At 45.3% G+C, this 22,979-nt stretch overlaps 2 protein-coding genes across 2 annotated transcripts in view; one reads left to right on the top strand and one right to left on the bottom strand.

Annotated features, from left to right (window-relative positions):
* Window positions 1-973: 973 nt before the first annotated feature.
* LOC308297674 (adenosine receptor A1) lies at window positions 974-10,946 on the top strand (the record flags this gene model as incomplete). Its single annotated transcript, XM_080741206.1, is given in 3 exon segments — window positions 974-1,302; window positions 10,132-10,654; window positions 10,656-10,946. Coding segments are annotated over 3 exon segments (1,143 nt in total).
* A 6,429-nt stretch (window positions 10,947-17,375) lies between these two features.
* cadm4 (cell adhesion molecule 4) overlaps window positions 17,376-22,979 on the bottom strand; it is a 358,817-nt gene continuing 353,213 nt past the window's right edge. Inside the window, exons 8-9 of the mRNA XM_080720237.1 lie at window positions 20,339-20,467; window positions 17,376-17,511 (exon numbers count right to left, since the gene is read on the bottom strand). Coding sequence (XP_080576363.1) covers window positions 17,399-17,511; window positions 20,339-20,467 — 242 coding nt within the window. The 3' untranslated portion in view covers window positions 17,376-17,398. The remainder of the gene's footprint in view (window positions 17,512-20,338; window positions 20,468-22,979) is intronic.

Here is a 22,979-nt window from a genome sequence, read left to right on the forward strand (position 1 = left end):
TGTCACACCAAATTCTGGGTCCTGGGTACTGTAGAAAAATAGCAGATATACAAGCTCACAGTGCGGCACCGAGTGCCGCGCTGCGACCTTGTAGATCTGCTATTTTTGAAAAATCTTGAAAATAGTCTTATTGAATATTTCAAATCCTTCTATTAAGGTTTTTTGAAAAACCTATGTTTCTATGTCAGTGGTGCTCAAACCTTTTCATGTGAAGGACCCTCAAAATGATATGTAGGCCTATTTGGCCTATATTTTCCAATAGCTAAAGTATAAAATAATTCCAGGCCCCTCCACCTTGGGCCCTAGTAACTCAGTCCCACTTCCCCCCCCTTGGCAATATGTTCCCATATAGCGTAGCCGTAGACAGTCTGTTCTGCAGTGTTTGCATGGCACTCACATCCACAGTATGGGGCTGTCAGGTTCAGTCTCCTCTGACCTTTTCATTTTCCAGGCACATTAACAGCTCCCCAATACTCAAAATATGTACTACGTTCCCCTGCCTCCAGTCTAGTACAATCTTCCTCATCCTTCCACATCTGTCTCATCTCTCTCTTCTCTCCTCTTCAATCCGTCTCCGTGTACCCTTTTACGATTTCGACGAGCTTGCCCACAGTTAACCTCGGATATTTGCTCCGCCCTCATTACTCTCATCTGATTTGTATTCTCTCTCTCTCTCTCTGTGTATGACCGCTCTTTTGACAAGGTGTGAGTTGAAACGCGGTGGCAAAATGAGTGCTGTGTGAGAGAGAGAGTCAGCTGGGAAACACAGGCCAGCGGTGTCAGAAGTGGGAGTGGATGTGACTGCGCCGCCAAAGGCACCTCTAACCTCCCTGCGTCTCTTTCTCTCTCTTTCCCACACATTAAAGTCACGACCGATTTGAATTATATCCAACTCTCAGTACTCTCTTTCTCTCTGCCTGTGTGCTTGTCTTTGTCTCTCTCTCGTCACCCCCCCCCCCCCCCCCTGCAGAACATGGAGTTCATATGGCTCTACTCTGTGTGCCAGTGCGTCCTGTCCGTCTCTGTGATGGTGGCGAGCGTGAGGCTGTGCATGGCCCGCAGCGGCGGAGGTGGCGGTGGCGGGAGCGTGTCATCCTGCCTCCGGCTGTGCCTGGGCTGGGTGGGGGCGGTGGGGGGCGCGGTGGGGGTCCCGGTGTCCGTGCTGCTCAACCTGCGCTCCCCCCAGTGCCTGTACACCTGCGTCACGCTGGTGTGCGCTCCGCTGCTCGTCAGGCAGTTCACCATGTGCCTGCTGCTGCTGCTCACCCTGGACGCCCACCTGCAGCAGCGCCTGGCACAGCGGTGAGTCACACACCAGAACACAGGGGTGTCGCACCACATTCTGCGCCCTGGGTACTTTAACTATTGGAAAATAGCAGATATACAAGCTTGTAGATCTGCTATTTTTGAGAAATCGTGAAAAGTCTTTCAATATTTCAAATTCTCCTATGTTTCTATGTCAGTGGTGCTCAAACTTTTTCATGTCAAGGACTCCCAAAATGATATGTATTTGGCCACAGACCCCTATCTCAAAATATTTATTTCCAGGGACCCCGCCAGAAGCGAAATTTGACATTTTCACGATTTAAAAAAAATAGCAGATCTGCAGCGCGGCACTCGGTGCCACGCTGCAAGCTTGTATATGTGCAATTCTTCAATAGCTAAAGTATAAAATAATGAAGGCCCCTCCACCTTGGGCCCTAGTAACTCAGTCCCACTTCCCCCCCCCCCCCCCCCCCCCCCCCCCCCCCCCCCTTGTGACGCGGCTGACGCCCCTGGCAGTGAGTCACGCACCACAACATAAGTCCACTGGGCCGCGTCATGCACCTTGGTAATGAACACACACATCCTTTGACATATATACAGTATGTACAGCTAAAAATACCCCCTCGAAAAAAATACTGATACAAGAATATATACCAGTTTCACGATGCGTCATCGGCTCGGGGCGTCGCAGCGCGGCTCATTGTCTACTTGTAGTTTCAGTACGCCTTGTATGAGCTACTCGGAGCCGAGGCCAGTCTACCATAGCCTGGCTTGGCCAGACTATACTAATGCAGCTAACTAACTTAACATGGGTGGATTGTTTAGCTGTGCTAGGCTAAGTCTACCATGTCAGCAATATGACGTCAGCACTGTGTGTATATACAGTATGTCTATTGGTAGATATTAGCATTGATCGTCAAGTTTTCACCCCCCAAAAAATACTTTTTTCTATTGATTACTCAGCCCATGGCTTACTCATCTGCAAAGAGAAAAGCCTGGGCACGACATAAGGCAGAGAGTGGTTAGAAAGTTGGGACTTCTGCCGTGTTCCTGCAAAGTATTCCCAGCTAGGGAAAAAAGAATCTGTTCTACTTTCCTGCTCCTTCATCTGCGCTCGCAATAAACAATATAAAAACAAAACATGGATTCTGACAAAGTTACACCTATTAAGAGCAAGTTAAGAGCAATTTTTGTTTATTTTCGCTGGGGGATGTAAACAGACCTGCACCGCATGACTTACCTTAAACACAGCACTTTTGCCAAGATCGACAGCACAGCGCAGGTCTCGACCAGAGCACCCCATGGAGACTTGAATTCATGGATATTTTTGGGGTTTTGTTGCATTCCTAAGCCAATAATTAGATCAGTGGTTCCCAAACTTTTTTTCTCAGGGCACCCCATGAATACCAGTTTTCATCTGAGGCACCCCTACATTATATCGTCATTGTCGGGTGGAAACCTTGTATGTCCAAAACCTTCTCTTTTTGTGTTATTAAATTATTTTAAAAGCGATTTAAAATAGTGAAAATAGCCGATCTACAAGCACACAACGCCTCGCATCGCGAGGCGTTGTGTGCTTGTAGATCTGCTATTTTCACTACTTGTGTGACACTTTTGTATGATGAAGTAGGACTTTTATTTTACCAAAAAACATACACATTTGGAAACTTGGAGATACAAGGTTTTTGCCTGACAGTGATGATATTCATCAATTTCACTCCCAGCACCTTATATTTTAGTGATTATGTTACGAGGAAAACATTGAGATAATAGCCATTTTCGTTGGAACCAACTGAAAATAACTTTGTACTTCAAGTTAAAATTATACTAAATATTTTTTTAAGTGTCCAAATAAATTCCAAATATTATCAAATTATCTCGCGGCACCCCTGGACTGCCGTCGCGGCACCCCAGGGTGCCCCGTCACCCACTTTGAAAACCCCTGAATTAGATGACCAGCAGTGGTTCCCTGAGACACAAAGAGTCTCCTCAAATTATTGGCTTATAATGAGATAAAAACAAAAAATATCAATGAATTCAATTCTCCATGGCATGTGGTGAGTAATCTATAAATCTATAAATGCGACAAATCTCTGTCTGTTTGTTTGTTTGTTTGTTTGTTTGTAATCCGCGTATCTCGAGAACCGTTCGTCCCACCGGCTTCAGATTCGGCACGCGCGTTCCCCGCTGCGGCGTGGAGTGCAGTGCCGGGCCTCGGCCCGACTCGGCATGCGGTTTTCCCGAAGCGGCGCGAAACGTTCGGAATCTCCTTACGCGGAGCTGATTGTTAACATCAGGCTGTTCCTGAGGAAATCGGCACAATCGCTGACTCATTGTGACATCACTTCATAAAAGGCTCTGACATCACGTACGCCAGGAGTCAACAAAAAATCTCTGTGAATGTGTATGTATGTATGTGAATCTCGAGAACCGTTCTTCCCACCGGCACGCGCGTTCTCCAGATATGGGCATAAAATGAATCCCCGAATGCGGAGCTGATGTCTGACATCAGCTGATGGTTAACATCAGGCTGTTCCTGAGGAAATCGGCACAATCGCTGACTCATTGTGACATCACTTCATAAAAGGCTCTGACATCACGTACGCCAGGAGTCAACAAAAAATCTCTGTGAATGTGTATGTATGTATGTGAATCTCGAGAACCGTTCTTCCCACCGGCACGCGCGTTCTCCAGATATGGGCATAAAATGAATCCCCGAATGCGGAGCTGATGTCTGACATCAGAGTTTTCCGCAACCGGTACTGTGTGTGCAGAGATCTCCATATATTGGGGTTTGCATTAAAGGGTGGGGACAAAGGCTAACAGAAGGCAAACAGATGGTCAAAACGGGTCCTATGACAACATGACAACAGGTATATTGGGGTTTGCATTAAAGGGTGGGGACAAAGGCTAACAGAAGGCAAACAGATGGTCAAAACGGGTCCTATGACAACAGGTATATTGGGGTTTGCATTAAAGGGTGGGGACAAAGGCTAACAGATGGTCAAAACGGGTCCTATGACAACAGGTATATTGGGGTTTGCATTAAAGGGTGGGGCAGGCATAAAATGGACGCAAATAGACAGATATCTCCATATATGGGCATATGGGCATAAAATGGACCCAGAACTATATCTGCAGTGATCTCCATATATGGACATAAAATGGACGCCGACAGACAGACAGATACAGATATCTCCATATATGGGCATAAATGGACACAGGCAAACAGATGGTCAAAACAGGTCCTATGACAACAGGTATAATGGGGTTTGCATTAAAGGGCGGGGCATTCATTCTCTATTTACATCGTTCCCGAGTTGGCCAGGTCGCCAACATGACAACAGGTATATTGGGGTTTGCATTAAAGGGTGGGGACAAAGGCTAACAGAAGGCAAACAGATGGTCAAAACAGGTCCTATGACAACAGGTATATTGGGGTTTGCATTAAAGGGTGGGGACAAAGGCTAACAGATGGTCAAAACCGGTCCTATGACAACAGGTATATTGGGGTTTGCATTAAAGGGTGGGGCAGGCATAAAATGGACGCAAATAGACAGATATCTCCATATATGGGCATATGGGCATAAAATGGACCCAGAACTATATCTGCAGCGATCTCCATATATGGACATAAAATGGACGCCGACAGACAGACAGATACAGATATCTCCATATATGGGCATAAATGGACACAGGCAAACAGATGGTCAAAACAGGTCCTATGACAACAGGTATAATGGGGTTTGCATTAAAGGGCGGGGCATTCATTCTCTATTTACATCGTTCCCGAGTTGGCCAGGTCGCCGACTAGACGCTGGGCCGCCCGAAGGGCGGCCCAGCTTCTAGTCAATAGAAAAAAAGTCATTTTTGGGGTGAACTATCCCTTTAATGCATGGGGGAAATAGGCACAATGTTTCCCAGTTCGTCAGCCTTTCTATGATGTCAGCACTAGAAAAAAATGAAAATCTGAATCCTAGTGGGTTCCTGGGAGTATATAGGAACAAAAAGTGAAATTGAAAGTTTGTGTATATAGGTTACGTTTCCCTACATTTCTATTTTCGACATGCAGTTATCTAAAATTGATGTTAAGGCAGACAGAGTCAAGAGACACTTAGGGATCCTCCACTCGGATGGAAAGGCTCTGCAAAATACAATGTTTGTGGAAAGAAAGCTCAAAAGTGGAGCAGGTCTTTTGAGCACACTAAAATCAATGCGATGAGGAAGAGCACAGGCGGCAGGCATATATACACCCTCACAGATATGCCAGGGTATGGATTTCTGCTATTCCAAAACACTGTTGTTAACTCCAAAAGCTTTGGGCGATATTTCACCGTGCACTTTACAGACGCACTTGACTTTCTGCTGCTGCTCGACTCCTCTGGGAAACAGAATGGAGGGACAAACTAAATGGCCTCTGAGAGGTACGGACACGATAGTGGCTCTCGCCAATAAAAACCCAACTTTCAGAAACAGGCAAGCATAATCGTCGCTGTCAGGCGGAAACCTTGTACGTGGAAAAATAAAATGTTATACTTTTCAGGAAATGTTAAAAAAGGAACCTGTGTTCCAATGGATCCAATGTGGTTATTCAATCAACAGCTCTTTTTACTTTTCAATGGTTCAATGTTTATAAAACCTACAGATATACCATTTGAAACAAAAAATAGCAGATCTATAAAGCTCATTGTGAGCATGTAGATCGGCAATTTTTGTTTCTTTTGTGCGGCACTGCAGTATGAAGAAGTAGGTTTTTCATTTACGAAAATACATTACCCATTTTATACCCATTTCCATTTGAATGTCTAGGAACTCCAAGAATCTAAATATACCACTCGACAAAAAATAACAAGTGAAAGTTATAGCCACCACAATTTGATGTACAGGCCCCCTGAAAAGTAGGCATGGACAATTATCTGGCCAGGGGAGTCATTGTTGCTAAAAAATACCCTAATGGCTGGAATGGATTTAGTACCCCCACAAGCCCCTAATTAGCCGTCCCACAAGCTCATATTGGCCAATTTATATTGTTCCAGTTTTTCACACCAGGTCTCCTCAACTTTGATTGGCTCCCACAAAGTTTCCCAGGGCAGAAGCGTCAGCACTGGGTAATGTGGGCAGCTGCCTGAGTAGGTCTAGACACCTTATTGGCTATATTAATACTAGCCAATATAATATTGTCTGATTTATAGTGAAATAGATGTTTTTGATAATGGCCACAAATCTTCAAATGGTGTATGGGATCTAGAAACACTGATTAGATCATTATTATACAGTATGTCCAGTTCTTCCCTGCAGGCATGCAAACATATACACAGCTTAATGTAGATACAAGCAAAAGGACACACATTAAACGAGTATGGGTAAATACATATGAATGGTCACACTTGTATTATGTACACAGGAGGTAATCGTTTATACATTCTGTATTTTGCATTTGTTTGTGTGATGTACACAGCTGGTAACAGAGGTAAAGCAGGAGGTAATAGCTGCTTGTTTTTGGTAGTGCAGGCACATTAGTGCAACTGTGGTGGGTGTGTGTGTGTGTGTGTGTGTGTGTGTGTGTGTGTGTGTGTGTGTGTGTGTGTGTGTGTGTGTGTGTGTGTGTGTGTGTGTGTGTGTGCGTGCGTGCGTGCGTGAGAGAGAGAGAGAGAGAGAGAGAGAGAGAGAGAGAGAGAGAGAGAGAGAGAGAGAGAGAGAGAGAGAGAGAGAGAGAGAGAGAGAGAGAGAGGATCCATCCCATAAATATGTAATAATTTTGGCAACCAATGCCTTAAAGCGCAATTAACCTTTGATAGTGGTTTATGTTTATTTAAGGATCCCAATTAGAAGCACATCAATGTGCCTCTAGTCTGAGGTCCTGAAGTTGACTTTTCTATTTCCACAAAATGCTCAAACAGGTTTTGCGGTGGATTTGCAATGGATGTCCAGGGACCGTATAAGGCTCTATTTGGTTCCATTCGCACACTCTACAGTTGAATTAACACTATGGATTTAGTGTTGGAGGCAAACCCACAGCCATATTTCACTATAACATCCATTTTCTTTATGGTTGATACCAGGTGAAGGTTTCCATACACAGATCATAGATCCAAATCCAAAGTATTTTCACTCTCCAGAGCTGATTATGAATACATGTTGCAGAGTAGTCCTGCATGTAACCCAGCTGGTATGGCCCCTTTGGCCAAGCAGCAGTGGATATTTGGTTTCCCATATGGGGGACCAGGGTTCAAATCAAGTTGGTTATATAAAGACAAAAGGTTCATAAAAGATATGCCCTACCAGGCAACCAAACACTTTGCTGAGGTATAGGCTTCTTCTGGTGAATGAACTGAACTGAATATTGTTTCTGTCGTGTAGAAACCTTGTCTCTCCATATCTCATCCCTTTTTTTCTCCCCCTTTCTCCCCAATTTTCAAATTATTTGGTCAGAATTCATTGAGAGGATCACCCCTTGAGATGCAGCATCTCATTTTAGAGGGGGTCCTAAACACATAAGTGAACACATACAAACAGTACAAAAATACATAAGTGAGCACATACAGTACAAAAACACATAAGTGAACACATACATACAGTACAAAAACACAAGAATAGGACATTACATACAATGCAGACACACAAGACATACAGTACAGTTAGCTTGCTCACCATCTCCCACCCATACCCCAACCCTCAAAAACATTGGAGAATACAGTACTTTAACTGGGATAGCAAAATAATAACAGTAAAATAAAGTAAAAAAAAAAAAATAGACTAGAAATACAGTAAGTAGTAAATACAGTCAGTATTAGAAGCATGAACAGGTTGTTTCAAGATGTGAGTACAAGGAAGTCCTGAAGCGGCCAAAGGATGTAATAGATCTGAGTGAAAGAGGGAGTTTGTTCCAGTCAGATGGAGCTTTGTAGTGGAATGCTCTTCGTCCAGATTCAGTGGTTATTTTTTGGGGGACTGTAAAATAGGGATGTTGTGAGTGTCTAAGTGGATATGGTGATGTATATGGTTCCAGGGATTGTTTCAGATAAGATGGACAGTTGAAGTGAACACATTTGAAAAGGAATAAGTACCAGTGAAGTTGCCTTCTTGCCTTAGGCTGCAGCCAATCAAGTGAATTATACAGAGAAGAGAGAACAGTTATTGTCATTATGCCAATTCCTCCCCACACACATTTCTGTCATTACTGCTAGTTGTATCCTATAAACTCACCTACCAGTGGTTAGATGCCCAGTCCTACTGGGAAGTGTGTGTTCAATATTGTATGGATTTCGAATGAACAAACGCGCACGTACAACAACTGACTCAAGAGAGTCAGAGAAGCACGCGCCACGCTGGCTGCAGGCTATACTAATCGCCTCAGGGCGACATTCTTGGCCATCTGGCCAGTGATGTATAGCAGACCAGTTACCCATATATGGAGATCCTATTCCCATGACATCACAACATACAATATCTTTTATGCCCATACATGGAGATCCCTATCTGAACCAGCCACACAGATATGGGGCATGGGCCATGCCTTGGCCATCTGGCCAGTGATATATATCGATGACATCATCTTCATATATGGGCATAAAAGGGATTCTGGGGAATACCCATATATGGACTTATACATAGGTGATGTCACATGTGATATCACCTGTGATGTCACAGTGATGAGTCAAGGGAACTACAGTGTCAGGCGTGACCTTCAGAGATACACGGATACGTGGACAAGATGTGCCAGACATCACAGTGACATCAGAGCATGATGTCAGAGCGACAAACTCAGTGGTACAGTGGTGATTCAATGTTTGGGGGGTCGCGAACGTCGCGCAACACCTACTATACAGGTCTATTGATATGCATATAGGCTCGTTTCTTTGTTAAAACAGTTGTCAAGGTGTGAACTTGGGGGCGTGCGAGACCCTGGCTCCAAAAAGATATGGGTCGTCGGGGGCGCGTGACCCAAGACCACGGCAACACTGGACAAACCCATAGACCGTAAAAATGTGTACACACACAGAGACAAGCTGTGACTTTTGATATTGGCAATAAGCAGCTCAGGTCAGACATGCCAAAGGCAAAGAGTGTATGGTGAAAACAACCAAAAAGAAGCTGAGCTGAACACACTGCCAATGACACATGTTTCACACTTAATGCCAGACCAGATAAGGTCAGACCTACCACTTCTACAAGCACAGCAACACAACTTCAACTGACGCTCAACCAGTCCATTACAGCATCATGCCACCTGCTATGGGCTGAAGTGATGTGTGCACTCAAAACAATGGATTCAAATTACTCATACAGCTCCCGAATAGTGGCCAAATGTACTTGTGTGGAAACAAAAATATGCGTATACCTCTCCACACTTGGAATTGCACCCCATTTCAAAGTGCTTGTTGACACAGAGGTGTCCAGGCAGGATGGTTACACAATGATGTTCAACATTAGCCTGAACAAAGCACTCCAACTCAAACAGATGGACCTGCACATTTGCAGAGTTGGGATGGTAGGCAAGGTAAAATATTGTGGAAAAACTACAAAAAGCTTTTAAAATGCATTGATACAGAACAGATGTGTGAGAACCCTGTTTTAAAGTCTAAGCATCATTCATTTTTGAAAATATATTCCGTAAAATTTCTTTGGCCTTTTTTCCAACGGTAGCATGTACGTACGACGTACTGTAAATTTACATTTTGAACTAGAAAAGTGTGTTCTTCTAGCGAGCGCAGATCTCCGCCAGGCCGTGATACCTACCCAGGGCTGTGTCTCAGTCATGGAGTGCAGCCCTACAGCATCAGGATACAAGGAAGGCCTTCTGGCCTGGTGGAGATAACACAACTCTTCACAAGAACTGATCCACATGTATTTTGTGTGTAACAGGTACTCCTCGCTGGTAACCCGCCGACGCGCCCTATGTGTTGTCCTGCTGTGCTGGGTGGGCTCAGTCCTCTCCTCGTTTGCCCAGTTCATTGGCAGGAATGTCCTGGACATCTGGAGAACTAGTATGGGATTGGTGCCATTGGATGGCAATTGGACATCCTCCGATCCCTCTCCGTCCCCTCCATCAGCCTCCAAATACCCTCATGGCTTCAAGGTCATCGGCCAGTACCTCCCATACGGAGGCTTCCTGTCCAAGTTTTACGTCGAGGACCTGCACAACTTCACCTACGCTGAGATCCACGGCAGCCACTGGGCCGTGTGCGCTCCCGACACCGTCCTGAGCCCCCAGTTCCACGTCTACATCTACGGGGTGACGGCGTTCCTGCTCCCCTTCCTGGGGCTGCTGGCCATCTACCTGGACCTGATGTGCGCCGTGCCCAGGCACCAGAGCCCCTTCACCCCTGTAAAGCCTGCTGAACATGAATCCTCGCATCAGGCCCGCTCCCTGGCTCTCTCCCTGTCCCCTCCTCGTTCTGCTGTGCCTGCCCCTCCACGTCATCCACATCCTTCTGCTCTCCGCCCCAGGCACCAGGCCTCCTGCCTGGGCTAGTCAGGTGGCCACGTTCCTCTTCCAGGCCTACAGCCTGGTGCCCCAGCTCCTCTCCACTCCCACCAAGAAAGCGGAAGGTGGAGAGCAGACGACGACGTCCTGCAGAGGCCAGGCTGTCGGCAGGGCCCTGCGTCAAGCTGTGCACGGCGCTCCCTGGTGCTCCGCCAATCACTCCCTCAAAGCAAAAGTGTGTCCAGAAGTTTGACTTCGCCACAGAGTGAAATATCTGGGCAGTGCTTCTCCGGTTGAATTAGTTTTTCTAGGCCAAGCTTCATAGGCCCTCCGCCGCATTCGTATTTATTTAGTATGTGCATAAGAAATGGCTTGTGTTACGAGGAAATGGTGCATAGATTGATTGGAAAATTAGCATGTGGCATGTTTGTTGTTGACTTTTTAACTAATCAGCCACCTATTGCACAGGCGCTATGAATAATTCACAAATGAAAAAGGCCAGTTAATTATCCCATGCCACACACCAAATGTCAGTGAGAAAATTAAGTCTCCAGATGACGGCTTCTCGCCAGATCACAGATGTCTGTTTTTCCCTTCCTATGGATCTTGTTTTAAGCCTGTTGTAAATCTCCGCTAAGCCACCCACTCTGTAATGTAGGCCTATGAGTGATGCTCTTTAATTAAACATGCAGTATTAACAGAGCTGTCCAGAGAGGACCTGGCATTGAAGGGAAAACATAATTAACCTGCCTATGACACAATCTTCATGGCTGTTTTGATTAAACTTGTAAATGCAATGTGATGCTCTTTTGAAATAAAAAGGGCCGTGCTCCCACTAATTAGATTGTTTATCTTGAACTGTGTGAGTGTAAGAAGCCACCGCCGGAGGGAGGGGGGCTGATATACTGTATACCTTGTCACCTCCCTTGTGGATCTGCTATATTCGGCATGTGACACCGATGTACGATGAATATTTCCTATTTGCTTTCCTCACTCTTTGGTTTCCTCGTCTCAATCACTTATCCTCTCTCTCTCTCTCTCTCTCGCACACACGCACGCACGCACGCACAAACGCACGCACGCACACACACACACACAAACACACACACACAATTTATACCTCACGCAATCATGTCTCATTTGTCCTTTCCCAATTCAAGTCTTTCCCTCTCCCTCCATTTCCCCTATAAAAGCCTGATTTATACTTCATCGCACGGTGGTGTCATGCGCCGAAAATGACAGATCTACAAGCTCACAACATGTCACAGACAAAAACATATTGGTGGAAAAATCGAGTAAAAAATAATAATAATAATAAAAAAACAATCAATAAAAAAAGAAACGGTTCCTCTGGCACAGCTGGCCTGGTCGTTCAATTGTTCAGTTTGCCTGGAAGCTCTGTGCCTCCTGATTATGATAGGCCCTGCCACGCTCAAGCACTTCAATCAAAGGCCTGTGCCTGACACTGTTTGACACGCTTGTGCGCCCTGCTAAGGTCACACCGCAGAGAAAATAGCCGGCCAAATGCGGTCAGCAACTGAGACTCACCCTCATGCAGGGTTCACATTATGGATGGGTAACATTTTGTATAATCCACACTGTACAGTAGCATCGCCGCCTCCGGAGATATAAAGGATTATCGTTAAAATGGGCAGTGATGTTTACTGCCACACATTGCAATGAAATGTGGACGCCATAAAACAGGGAATTCTGTAATATTCTATAGTGTTAATCGTTAAAACGCTGCAGGGGTTATTTATAGGACCTCTTGCAGTCATTATTGGACAGACTGTGATATGTTGACGCGTGCTGTAAACTGAGATGGGCAAGAATACATTGCAAAATCCCAGAGTAAGGGTTGGAATTACTGTGTACAACAGACTGTTGCTTGTCCTGAGCTAATTTTCTCTCATGTCTATCGATTTGATGATTACCTTCACAGTGGTGGTCCAAATGTCATCAGGCCCAGTGGCAGAGTGGTATCATCATTATGGCCAGATAATGGCCGCTTTCCCAGGATGCACCACAGCAGTACAAGCACAGCGACTAGCAAAACAGCAGGACTTATGAAATTGAAAGTGACTGGTCTCGGATGAATTATTTTCTGCGGGCAACTTGCAGTGTGCAGCTCGACCTACAGAAAAGTAACACTAGCCAGGCAGCTTTTCATTACGTTTGTCAGTCCAATTGGAGAAAAGGCAGAGAACATCCTGCCCTCTAGTACGCTGTGAACCCAGTTGGAAAATTGCTTGAAGGGACACGCGGCTTTGCTGCAGATCTCACATAAAGGGACAATGCTCCCTTTTATTATCCATCGACCAAGAAACCGTGAACGTGATAACATCGAATAGGTAATCTAGCCTTTGTGTCATCGTAAACCGAAGACGTGCCTGTCCCCCAGGTTGTGTGCGTGTGTGTGTGTCTATTGTTTGTCATCCTCAGCAGCACCAACTGAAGCTGGTAGCGCCCTGTGAGTCCATTACTTTGATTGCCGTTTGACAATCTGTCTTTATGACAGCTGGCTGCGGAGCCCTTGCCATCGATGGAAGACAAACACATCGATCCATCACACGGCGACCTCCGGCGGCTTTCAGAGCCAGCCCCCGTGCACACATGGACATGTTGAGTGCTCCTCCACACAATCGGGTATCGACTGCGTGCAAGGTAATGGCAGAGTCATATTTTTTCCGTGCGCACATCTGACTCAAACTCTCTGTCTCTCACCCTTTATTGTGATTCATTAGCAGCAAAGCGCAGCCTTCTGCTTTTGTTTATTCACTTTATACTCTTGACAGGTTGGTTATAACTCTGCTATGCTAAGCTCCACTATACCTCCTACACACACACACACACACACACACACACACACACACACACACACACACACACACACACATATATTACACACACTTTGTATTGCTTGTAAAGGCATCAAATTTAATTTGGCATTTTTAACTCTAACACTAAACTCTATGTATAGTCGATGTCGCACACTAAAAACAGCAGATCAAATAGTGCTCTATTTTGATTCTCTTGCCTTAATTTAAAGGCCTGTCCATACTGTCACCGACCACCGACCTTTTCGTTGTAAAGGTCTGGTTCAACTACAAAATGACGTCACTCGCATCTTCTGAAAGCATTACCCCGAATTAGAGTTCGGAAAGCTGCACGTCGCAATGTCGGAAATCTCCGACGAAAAGTTCGCTGGTCGTAGACAGTATGAACAGGCCTTTAAGTTAAGGCATAAGAGCTTAAGACAATCAAAATAGAGCCCATAGGGTGTAGATCTGCTATTTGTCGCAAATGCCGAAGTAGCACGGTAACGGCAACTGCTAAATTTAACTTAATCCCAACCCTAATCTCTGAATCTTTTCCTTTTCGCCATGAAACAAACATTTCTCTCATGACATGAGCACCAGGAAAATTGTCCTCACAATGTCTATTTCTGAAATCGCCGTTGTCGGATGGAAACCTTTTATGTCCAAAACCGTTCATCAATTTAAACTAGTGAAAATAGCCGATCTACAAGCACACAATGCCTCGCACCGCGAGGCGTTGTGTGCTTGTAGATCTTCTATTTTCACTCGTTTTGTGCGACAGTCTTGGATGATGATGGAGCAGGGCTTTACTTTATAAAAAACTTATACATTTGAAACTTGAAGGTTTCTGCCCGACAGTGACAAAATACTTGACGTTGGGCTCTCACAAGTATGATAATACAAGCGCACGCACACACGCACGCACGCACGCACGCACGCACGCACGCACGCACGCACGCACGCACGCACGCACGCACACCTCCATCCTCCATCCTCCATCTTCCTTATCACTTCCTTCCTTTAAGTCTCCTCTTCACTATTCCTCATTGATCACTGTTCCCCATTGATCACTATTCCCCATTGATCACTATTCCCCATTGATCCAATCATAAAGCTCTGTCTGTTGTCTTTACAGCAAGCATCTCAAAGCCACCTCCCGCTAATTAAAATAAAAAAAGCCCAAAGAAAAGAAACAGACGGGCCTTCCAAAGGTTATTTTTGGAGTATTTTTTTATTTTTATTTTGTCGTGCTTTGTATCTTTCCCCTATAAAGAAATAGTTAATAGCTATATATCAACAGTGACACATGGACTCTAAAATAAACAGGAGGACAACTAGGCACAGGAGACAGAGAGAGAGAGAGAGAGAGAGAGAGAGAGAGAGAGAGAAGAGAGAGAGGAGAGAGAGAGAGAGAGAGAGAGAGAGAGAGAAAGACAGGGGAAAGAGAAGAAGAAAGAGGGAAAAAGTGGAGGAAAAGGGTGGATACTTCTCTACAGTAGAAAACAAAACAAAAAACATAACATGGGAATTGTACAGTTCTGTAACATTTACAGTTATAATAATAACAACAGCAATAATAATAATAATAATAACAGTAACAACAATCATAAATTGTTCAAATAATAATTAATAAAAAACAAAACGCAATAAGACCTCTGGTTTCTCGTAAAGACAAATGAAACAATTTTTTTTTGTTCTTTTTGTGTTTTTTTTCTTTAAAGATCACTTGACAGTAGTTTGTTCGGCGTTGCACCTCTAGGCTAATATTCTGTGTTAGTATACAGTAGTAGCTTCATAACGTGTTTCAATAGTAAACTGTTTTCATATTTCTTTAAAAGTTTCATTTAATTTACGTTGCTGTGTGTTCTCTTTTTATTATACAAATAATGGAATTCAGAGATATGTATACTGGTTCTGTCGATGCGTTTACTGTACATATGGATGTCTATGTGTGTGTGTGTGTGTGTGTGTGTGTGTGTGTGTGTGTGTACTTTATGGTAAGCATTCAGAAAAAACATCCATCATTTTGTTATTTTTGCACATTTATTCAATTTTCCTTTCATTCTTTCTGTCGTTTTCGAGACTTCTGAACCTTTCTTTATCCCTCCCTAATGACATTCTAAAATAATTACTCTGCTCTTTAGCGCATTTAAAGCGACTTATATCCCTTCCTTTTTCTCGTCGGGAACGAAGCCCAGCTGTAATCCTCTCATTATTAGGAGATGACAAAGGGAGGAGTGATAGAGAGAGAGAGAGAGAGAGAGAGAGAGAGAGAGAGAGAGAGAGAGAGAGAGAGAGAGAGAGAGAGAGAGGGAGGACGAGGACAAGACGGAGGGAGAGAGGAAGGGGAGAAGGGAGAGGAGGTTGCAAGTAGAACAGGTCAGCAGTTACACGTCTCCATTCAGAAACATTGCCATTCAGAAGATTGACTTCCATTATTCTAAATGGAGGTGTCACCTAAACCTAACCTAAACCCCTAACCTCAGTGGGGGTATTTCAGAATGGGGATGTTTCTAAGTGGGGGTGTTTCTGAATGGAGGTCTGCCCCCGAGCAGAGAAGAGAGAGGGGTATATATAATATATACAGAGAGTGTGTATTAAAGTTAAAGAGAGCTTGAGTAATCGCTGGGATCCTTTCAGCACGTCGCCTGCCTGCCTGCGGGGCAGGGCAGGCGGCCCGGCCCGGCCCGGCCCCGGCCTGGCCAGGAGTACATGGGGATCAGCCGGGCTCGTTCAATAAAGTATGAATATCGTGGAGTATAAATGGCTTTGTGTGGAGGGAGCGGCGTTCTCTAGGAATTATGGATGAGTTGTGCTCCGAGGGGCCGAGGGATGCTTTGGCAATTTTAAGCATTTCAAATGTACTCTCGCGCCGAGCCGCTCGATAGTGCCTTGCTTGCCGCCCTCCATCTTACCTTCCTCACCCCCGCTGCCCCCCTCCCACCCTCTCTATCCCTCTCTCTCTCTTTGCTCACCACTGTCTCAGCCGGTTAAAGATTGAGTGGTGCGATATGGGTGTTTTGTCTGGGTTTTTTCTTTCCTTCGCTTCTCAGGGACGAAGGGAGTTATATCATCTGCTCTATAATTCCCCTCGACCACTTTAAAAGGCAGAGTGCCCGGCCCTTGCTTCTTCGCACTTGTTCCCCTAGCTGCTTCCCTCTCTCGATCAAACTCAGATCATTTCTTTTCCCTCTCTCTCGTTCGTCTGAGCTAAAGTATGGCACTGTGGCTGGATTATATAAACTCCCCTAGTCCCTGGTTCTCTCTCTCTCTCTCTCTCTCTCTCTCTCTCTCTCTCTCTCTCTCTCTCTCTCTCTCTCTCTGAATGTATATGTGTATATCGTCACTGTCGGGCAGAAACCTCGTATCTCCAAGTTTCAAATTTGTATGTTTTTTCATAAAGTAAAGCCCTGCTTCATCGTACAAGACTGTCGCACAAGACTAGTGAAAACAGCAGGTCTACAAGCACACAGCGCCTCGCGGTCCGAGGCGTTGTGTGCTTGTAGATCGGCTGTTTTCACGAGATCGTTTTTTAAATGATAAATACAAAACGAACGGTTTTGGAGATACAAGGTTTCCACCCGACAACGACGATATGCAAAGTATGGGAGTGGCATGGGAGTGGTCGTCGTGTGTTCATGAACTGGTGTGCGGTGGCTGTATACAGTCGTTTTCAAAAGGCCGCCAGTCGTGGCGAATTGTGTGTGTGTGCATGTGTGTGCATGTGTGTGTGTGTGTGTGTGTGTGTGTGTGTGCGTGCGTGGTGTGTGTGTGTGTGTGTGTGTGTGTGTGTGTGTGTTGGAGGGAGGGAGTAAGGGAGAGGGGGAGGGGATAGAGGGAAGAGGAGGAGGAGGAGGAGAGAGATAAGGAGGAGAGGAGAGGATGGCTACAGTAGGTACTCCTTCTTCCCCTGGCTGGCGTCGTTCGTCCCGTTGAGGAAGGCCTCCTGCACCTCGCCGTGCTCGTCCAAGCCACTGGCCTCATGGGTGAGATAAGAACCTGAGAGAGAGAGAGAGAGAGAGAGAGGGGCGGGTGGATGGAACAGCAGAGAGAGAGAGAGAGAGAGAGAGAGAGGGGGAGGGAGGGAGAGAGGGAGATGGGGGAGGAGTGGAGGTTAGTCGGCAAAGAAGCGGCATAATAATTGCACCGTCATGCAGCGTGAGATCAAACCAATCAGTGTGGCATATTACTGGAGGACCGTACCTGTGATTGATTAATTAATTAGTTCTCTGATTATTAGGTCAATACCAAGCAAGGATAGGTTCTCTGGTATGGTACGAGCCTACCGCATGAGGAGGATGATGATGGGAAGCAGAGAGACGGGAGGCAGAGAGAGAGAGAGAGAGAGAGAGAGAAAGAGAGGCAGAGACAGGGAGACACAGACACAGAGGCAGAGAGAGAAGATGATAGAGAATTACAGATAGGAAGAGGAGGGGACATTGGCAGAGAACGTTGACAGGAAGGTTAGACACAACAGAGCAAACAGCACCCTCACGTCAGTCAGAAGGAAAACCATCAAACTCCCACCGGCGACCTCTGGGGCTCGTTCCGTTGCCGTGATTAATGTATGGGCTCGACTAGCAGATTACCAGGGTTAAGAAGCCGTCCAAATCACCCTCCTTCCCCGGCCCGCGCCTTCACTCCAACCAGAGGCTGAGTGACACTCTCATTCTCTTCGGTTCGAAGAGAAATGCAGGGCTCAAAACAGCCCCTTTGTCTGCCGTTCAACTATGGGCCGTAATAAAGCTTGCGTCCCCCCCTCGCTTGATAGGACGGCCGAGGCGCACAGCACGTTGAGTGACAGCCACGTCTCGGCTACTAGCGTTTAATGCTTGATTTATGCTCGGTGGCGCGTGCACCGAAGAAAATAACCAATCTACATGCATGTGCCATGAGCTTGTGGATGGTCTTTTTCCACCACACGCGGCACCAGTGCGTAGTGAAAAAGTATTAATGAACCTTAAAGCTGCGTCCAAACCTGGATGGTTCGAGTGCGCGCTTACATAAGAAGTCAACGAGACGGGGCGGCACGAAACGGTTGCTTCGGTATCTTCGCCCCACTTGGAAAAATACAACTGAAGCGACCTTCGCTTCACCCCCACTCCACCCATCGCGTCCTGACAGCCAATCAGCGTTGATGTTGTCCGGAGACACGGAAATGTTTTTGGTGTTTTGGTGTTGGGATTCCCTTTTTTCCGAGTGTTTCGCCTTGATTCCAACGGGACATGCTTTTTTTACCGACGCGGACCTGCGCGACCAGAGTGAAGCGATAGAAGGGACTAGAATAGAAGAAATAGATTCAGATTTGGAGCTGCAGAGTTATGGCTCACTCCTCTGTGTGTGTTGGGGGGGGGGCACACACACACACACACACACACACACACACACACACACACACACACACACACACACACACACACACACACACACACACACACTCCCTCTGACTGATACTGTATTCTCGGATTCTGAGTTGGCACGCAGCCGTGGAGCATGAGGCGTGCCAATGTGGGCTGAGTTTGGGTTGGGTGTGTGGGCTGTGGGCGGCACTTAGAAAGATAAGGACCGTGCATGGGGCTGCGGAGGCTTCTTGTAACGGACGAGTGGTGTAACGTATATGGAGTCATAAAACATGGCGGCCACACCTCCCTGCATCTTCCTCTCTCCTCTGAGCCGGGGCCAAGGTCGTTCATCATGGACACTAGTGTTGGTGATGAAGGGAACATCCCTGCTCTGGCCACACGGCTCGGCTTAAGGCCTAGAATTATTTAATGCTTTAACTATTGAAAAATAGCAGATCTACAAGCTCACAGCACGGCACTGAGTGTCGCGCTGCGAGCTTGTAGATCTGCTATTTTTGAAAAATCGTGATTTTGAATATATATTTTTTTAAAGCAAACATTTGTAACTCAAATATTTGCTTCTGGGTGGTCCCTGGAACAACATATTTTGAGATGGGGGTCCGCGGGAAAAATACATGTAATTTTGGGGGTCCATTGACATGAAAAAGGTTTGAGAACCACTGATTTGGAAGAAGGATTTAGAAGACACTTATAGAATTGGGTCAAAATAGACTTGAACAAATGTTCACGATTTTTCAAAAAATAGCAGATCTACAAGCACTCGGTGCCTCGCTGTGAGCTTGTATATCTGCTATTTTCAATAGTAAAATCATAAAATAATGGTTAAAATGGTTCAAATCTAAAGCGACACAGATTTGCGTTCCGGCCTAAATGGCTTAAAGGGATAGTTCACCCACAAAATGACTTTCTTTTCTATCGATTACTCACCGCCAAGGAGACTTGAATTCATGGATATCTTTTTGTTTTTGTCGCATTCTAAGCCAATCATTTGAGGAGACTGATTTGTTTTTGTCTCCATAGGGAACAAAGCAGGCTCTTTGTGTCTCCATAGGGAACCACTGCTGGTCATCAGGTTGTTGGCTTAGGAATGCGACAAAAACAAAAAGATATCCATGAATTCAACTCTCTATTGGGTGAGTAACCGATAGAGTGGGTGAACTATGCCTTTAAGAGATTATTTTCTAAGAACCGTCTCTAAGTAACTCGTTCTCCCGCTGTGTTTTTCTTATTTTATTTTTCCGTAGCCTGAATTGGCACGGAAAGTGGTGAGAAAATGAGAACGCATGCTTGTCAAAACCATAATGAAATGCACGTCGCTCTGAGCACAAAGCGATGTGCACCGCCAACGTGAGAAGGAAATTAGGGTGTGTGTGTTTCTGTGTGTGTGTGTGTGTGTGTGTGTGCGTGTGCGTGTGCGCGTGCGTGCGTGCGTGCGTGTGCATGTGCGTGCGTGCGTGTGTTACCTTTCTGTCTGACAGAGCACCAGATAGTGACGATGAGAACACAGATGACAGTGAACACGAGCAGGGCCAGGACGCCCCCTATCACTGCATACGGTACTGCACTGTGGGTCTCCACCACTGCACCTGGGTCTGAGAGAGAGACATGTGAGAAAGGGCAAATGTGAGAAATAAAGTGAGAAAGAGACCGAAATGGAATTCGAGAGAATGTCTTTAAAAAATCCACCAGACAGATGGACGGAGACAGAGGAAAAATGAGGGCAAAGTGTGAGACTTGAACTGAGAGAGAGAGAGAGAGAGAGAGAGAGAGAGAGAGAGAGAATTGAATTGAGAGGAAAGGAGAGAATACATTAAAACACCTGTTTGACAGAGTGAGAGAGATGAGAGAGAGATGGAGAGAGAGCTGGCGAGCGAGAGATTCCAAGAGCATATATAGAGGAGAGGAAGGGTTGATAACATCATGCGTTATCACCCATCAATTCAACACCCATGCTCTCCCAGACAGGAAGACTGGGTGAGAAGAAGGCAGAGAGAGCTAGGAGAGAGAGAGAGATGGAGTGAACGGAGGATATGAGCACGTCAGCCTCGTGAAACAGAAAAGCGCTCTCCGGGCCAAGCACCTGTCAGGAACACAATGTGTTGTGGATGAGATCCCATCCCAATAAAAAAACACCATGGAAAAACCCAACCTCCACGAGAAAAACACCAACCTCCATGGGGGCGCTTAAAAGCAAACTCCCAACCGCAAAAAAGATCGTTAACGTCGTTGTCGGTTGGAAACCTTGTATGTCCAAAACCGTTCATTTTGTATTTTTCATTTAGAAAATGATCTAAAAGAGTGAAAATAGCCGATCTACAAGCACACAACGCCTCGCGTCGCGAGGCGTTGTGTGATTGTAGATCTGCTATTTTCACTAGTTTTGTGTGGCAGTCTTGTGTGATGAAGCAGGGCTTTACTTCACGAAAAAACGTACAAATTTGAAACTTGGGAGATACGAGGTTTCTGCCCGACAGTGACGTTTAAGCAAGTTAGAAAATAAATACAAGTCAGACAGTATAGGATTCCTGTCTGAATGTGTAAGTACAAGGATCATTCGATTAGGCTTTGTGTTGCATCAAAAATCCTTGGCCGTTCAAAGACTGTTTAGACGATGCTTATAAGAATAAATAAAAGTAAAACCAAAAAAAGAAACAGACAAGGACGCGTCAAGTTATATCGACACACGAGAGAGAAGCCCCCTGGACCTTGACAGAGCGGAATTAAAACATGAATCTTTAATATTGCACTAACACGCCGAGACAGGAGGAGAAGGGGAGAGGGGAGCGACGGAGGAAGGGAGCGAGGGAATGGGGAGGAATGGGAGGAGGATGAACGGTCATTTATACATGATGGTTACATGGGGTGTTGCTCTCCTAAAATAGCAGATCTATAAGCTCCAAAATTAATAGAATTGTCCCGGCGCTATTGCCAGGGAGGAGGCTCTGTATCGTTTGCACGATAGTCAGTCACTCATATTTGATACGGTCTGTTACTGGCGAAAATGAAATTAATTCCGCCACCAGTTGATGATGCTTCATAATATGAGTCAAGCTGGCATTCTCATTTCTTTATTTTTGGATCACAGAAGGAGGTAGTTATCACTTCTCCCATAGACAGGCGAGAAGTGAGCCCCCCCCCCCTCCTTATAGTATAGCCACACCCCCTTGTTTCCCAGATCCTGTACATATAACTGCGATATTATTGAATGTGCTTGCTATTTATTATGTCCATGAATTAAATACAGAGGGCTTTCAACGTAAAAAAGACCGTAAAAGGTCTTATTTGGGAAGTTCCTTTTAGGCAGGGTGTTTAACTGGACTTGCTACATTCCAATTGTATTGACTATTGTACTGTTCTCTGTTTTTGTCTAATAAAATAATCAATCAATCAAATGAAAAACAGTTCTTACAGTATATGACGTGATATTAAACCTGGAACCACTTTAACCATTATATTACGCTCTAACTATTAACAAGCTTGTAGATCTGCTATTTTTTTTAAATCGTGAATATTTTTGGACATCTTTGAATATATCTTTTTAAGAGGAAACATTTGTAACTCAAATATTTGCTTCTCTGGAACAACATCTTTTGAGATGGGGGTCTGTGGCAAAATACATGTAATTTTGGGGGTCATTGACACGAAAAGGTTTGAGAACCACGGATTTAGAAGAAGGATTTATAAGAGATTTATAGAATTGGGTCAAAATATTCAAAGACTTGTACCTTTTGTGCGTGTGTGTGTGTGTGTGTGTGTGTGTGTGTGTGTGTGTGTGTGTGTGTGTGTGTGTGTGTGTGTGTGTGTGTGTGTGTGTGTGTGTGTGTGTGTGTGTGTGTGTGTGTGTGTGTGTGGGGGTACTTATCAAATGACAATGACAATGTGAAATGTCATCAAATGTGCCAACCACCCATGCAGGGGCGTGTGCTGTCATGACAGCAACGTTTCATGACTGATTTATTCTAGGTTGCGCATGGTGTCACACATCCAACATGTATATAAAACATTAAATCTTGGAGTATAGTAATATAAATCAGGTCTACGTATGGGGGACAGGGGAGGGGGGTGAAGCCTGTTTCCATTTTCTCCATCCATCTCTCTCTCTCT

Source organism: Nannobrachium achirus (assembly GCF_963921795.1).
Source record: "Nannobrachium achirus genome assembly, chromosome: 2".
NCBI lineage: Eukaryota > Metazoa > Chordata > Actinopteri > Myctophiformes > Myctophidae > Nannobrachium > Nannobrachium achirus.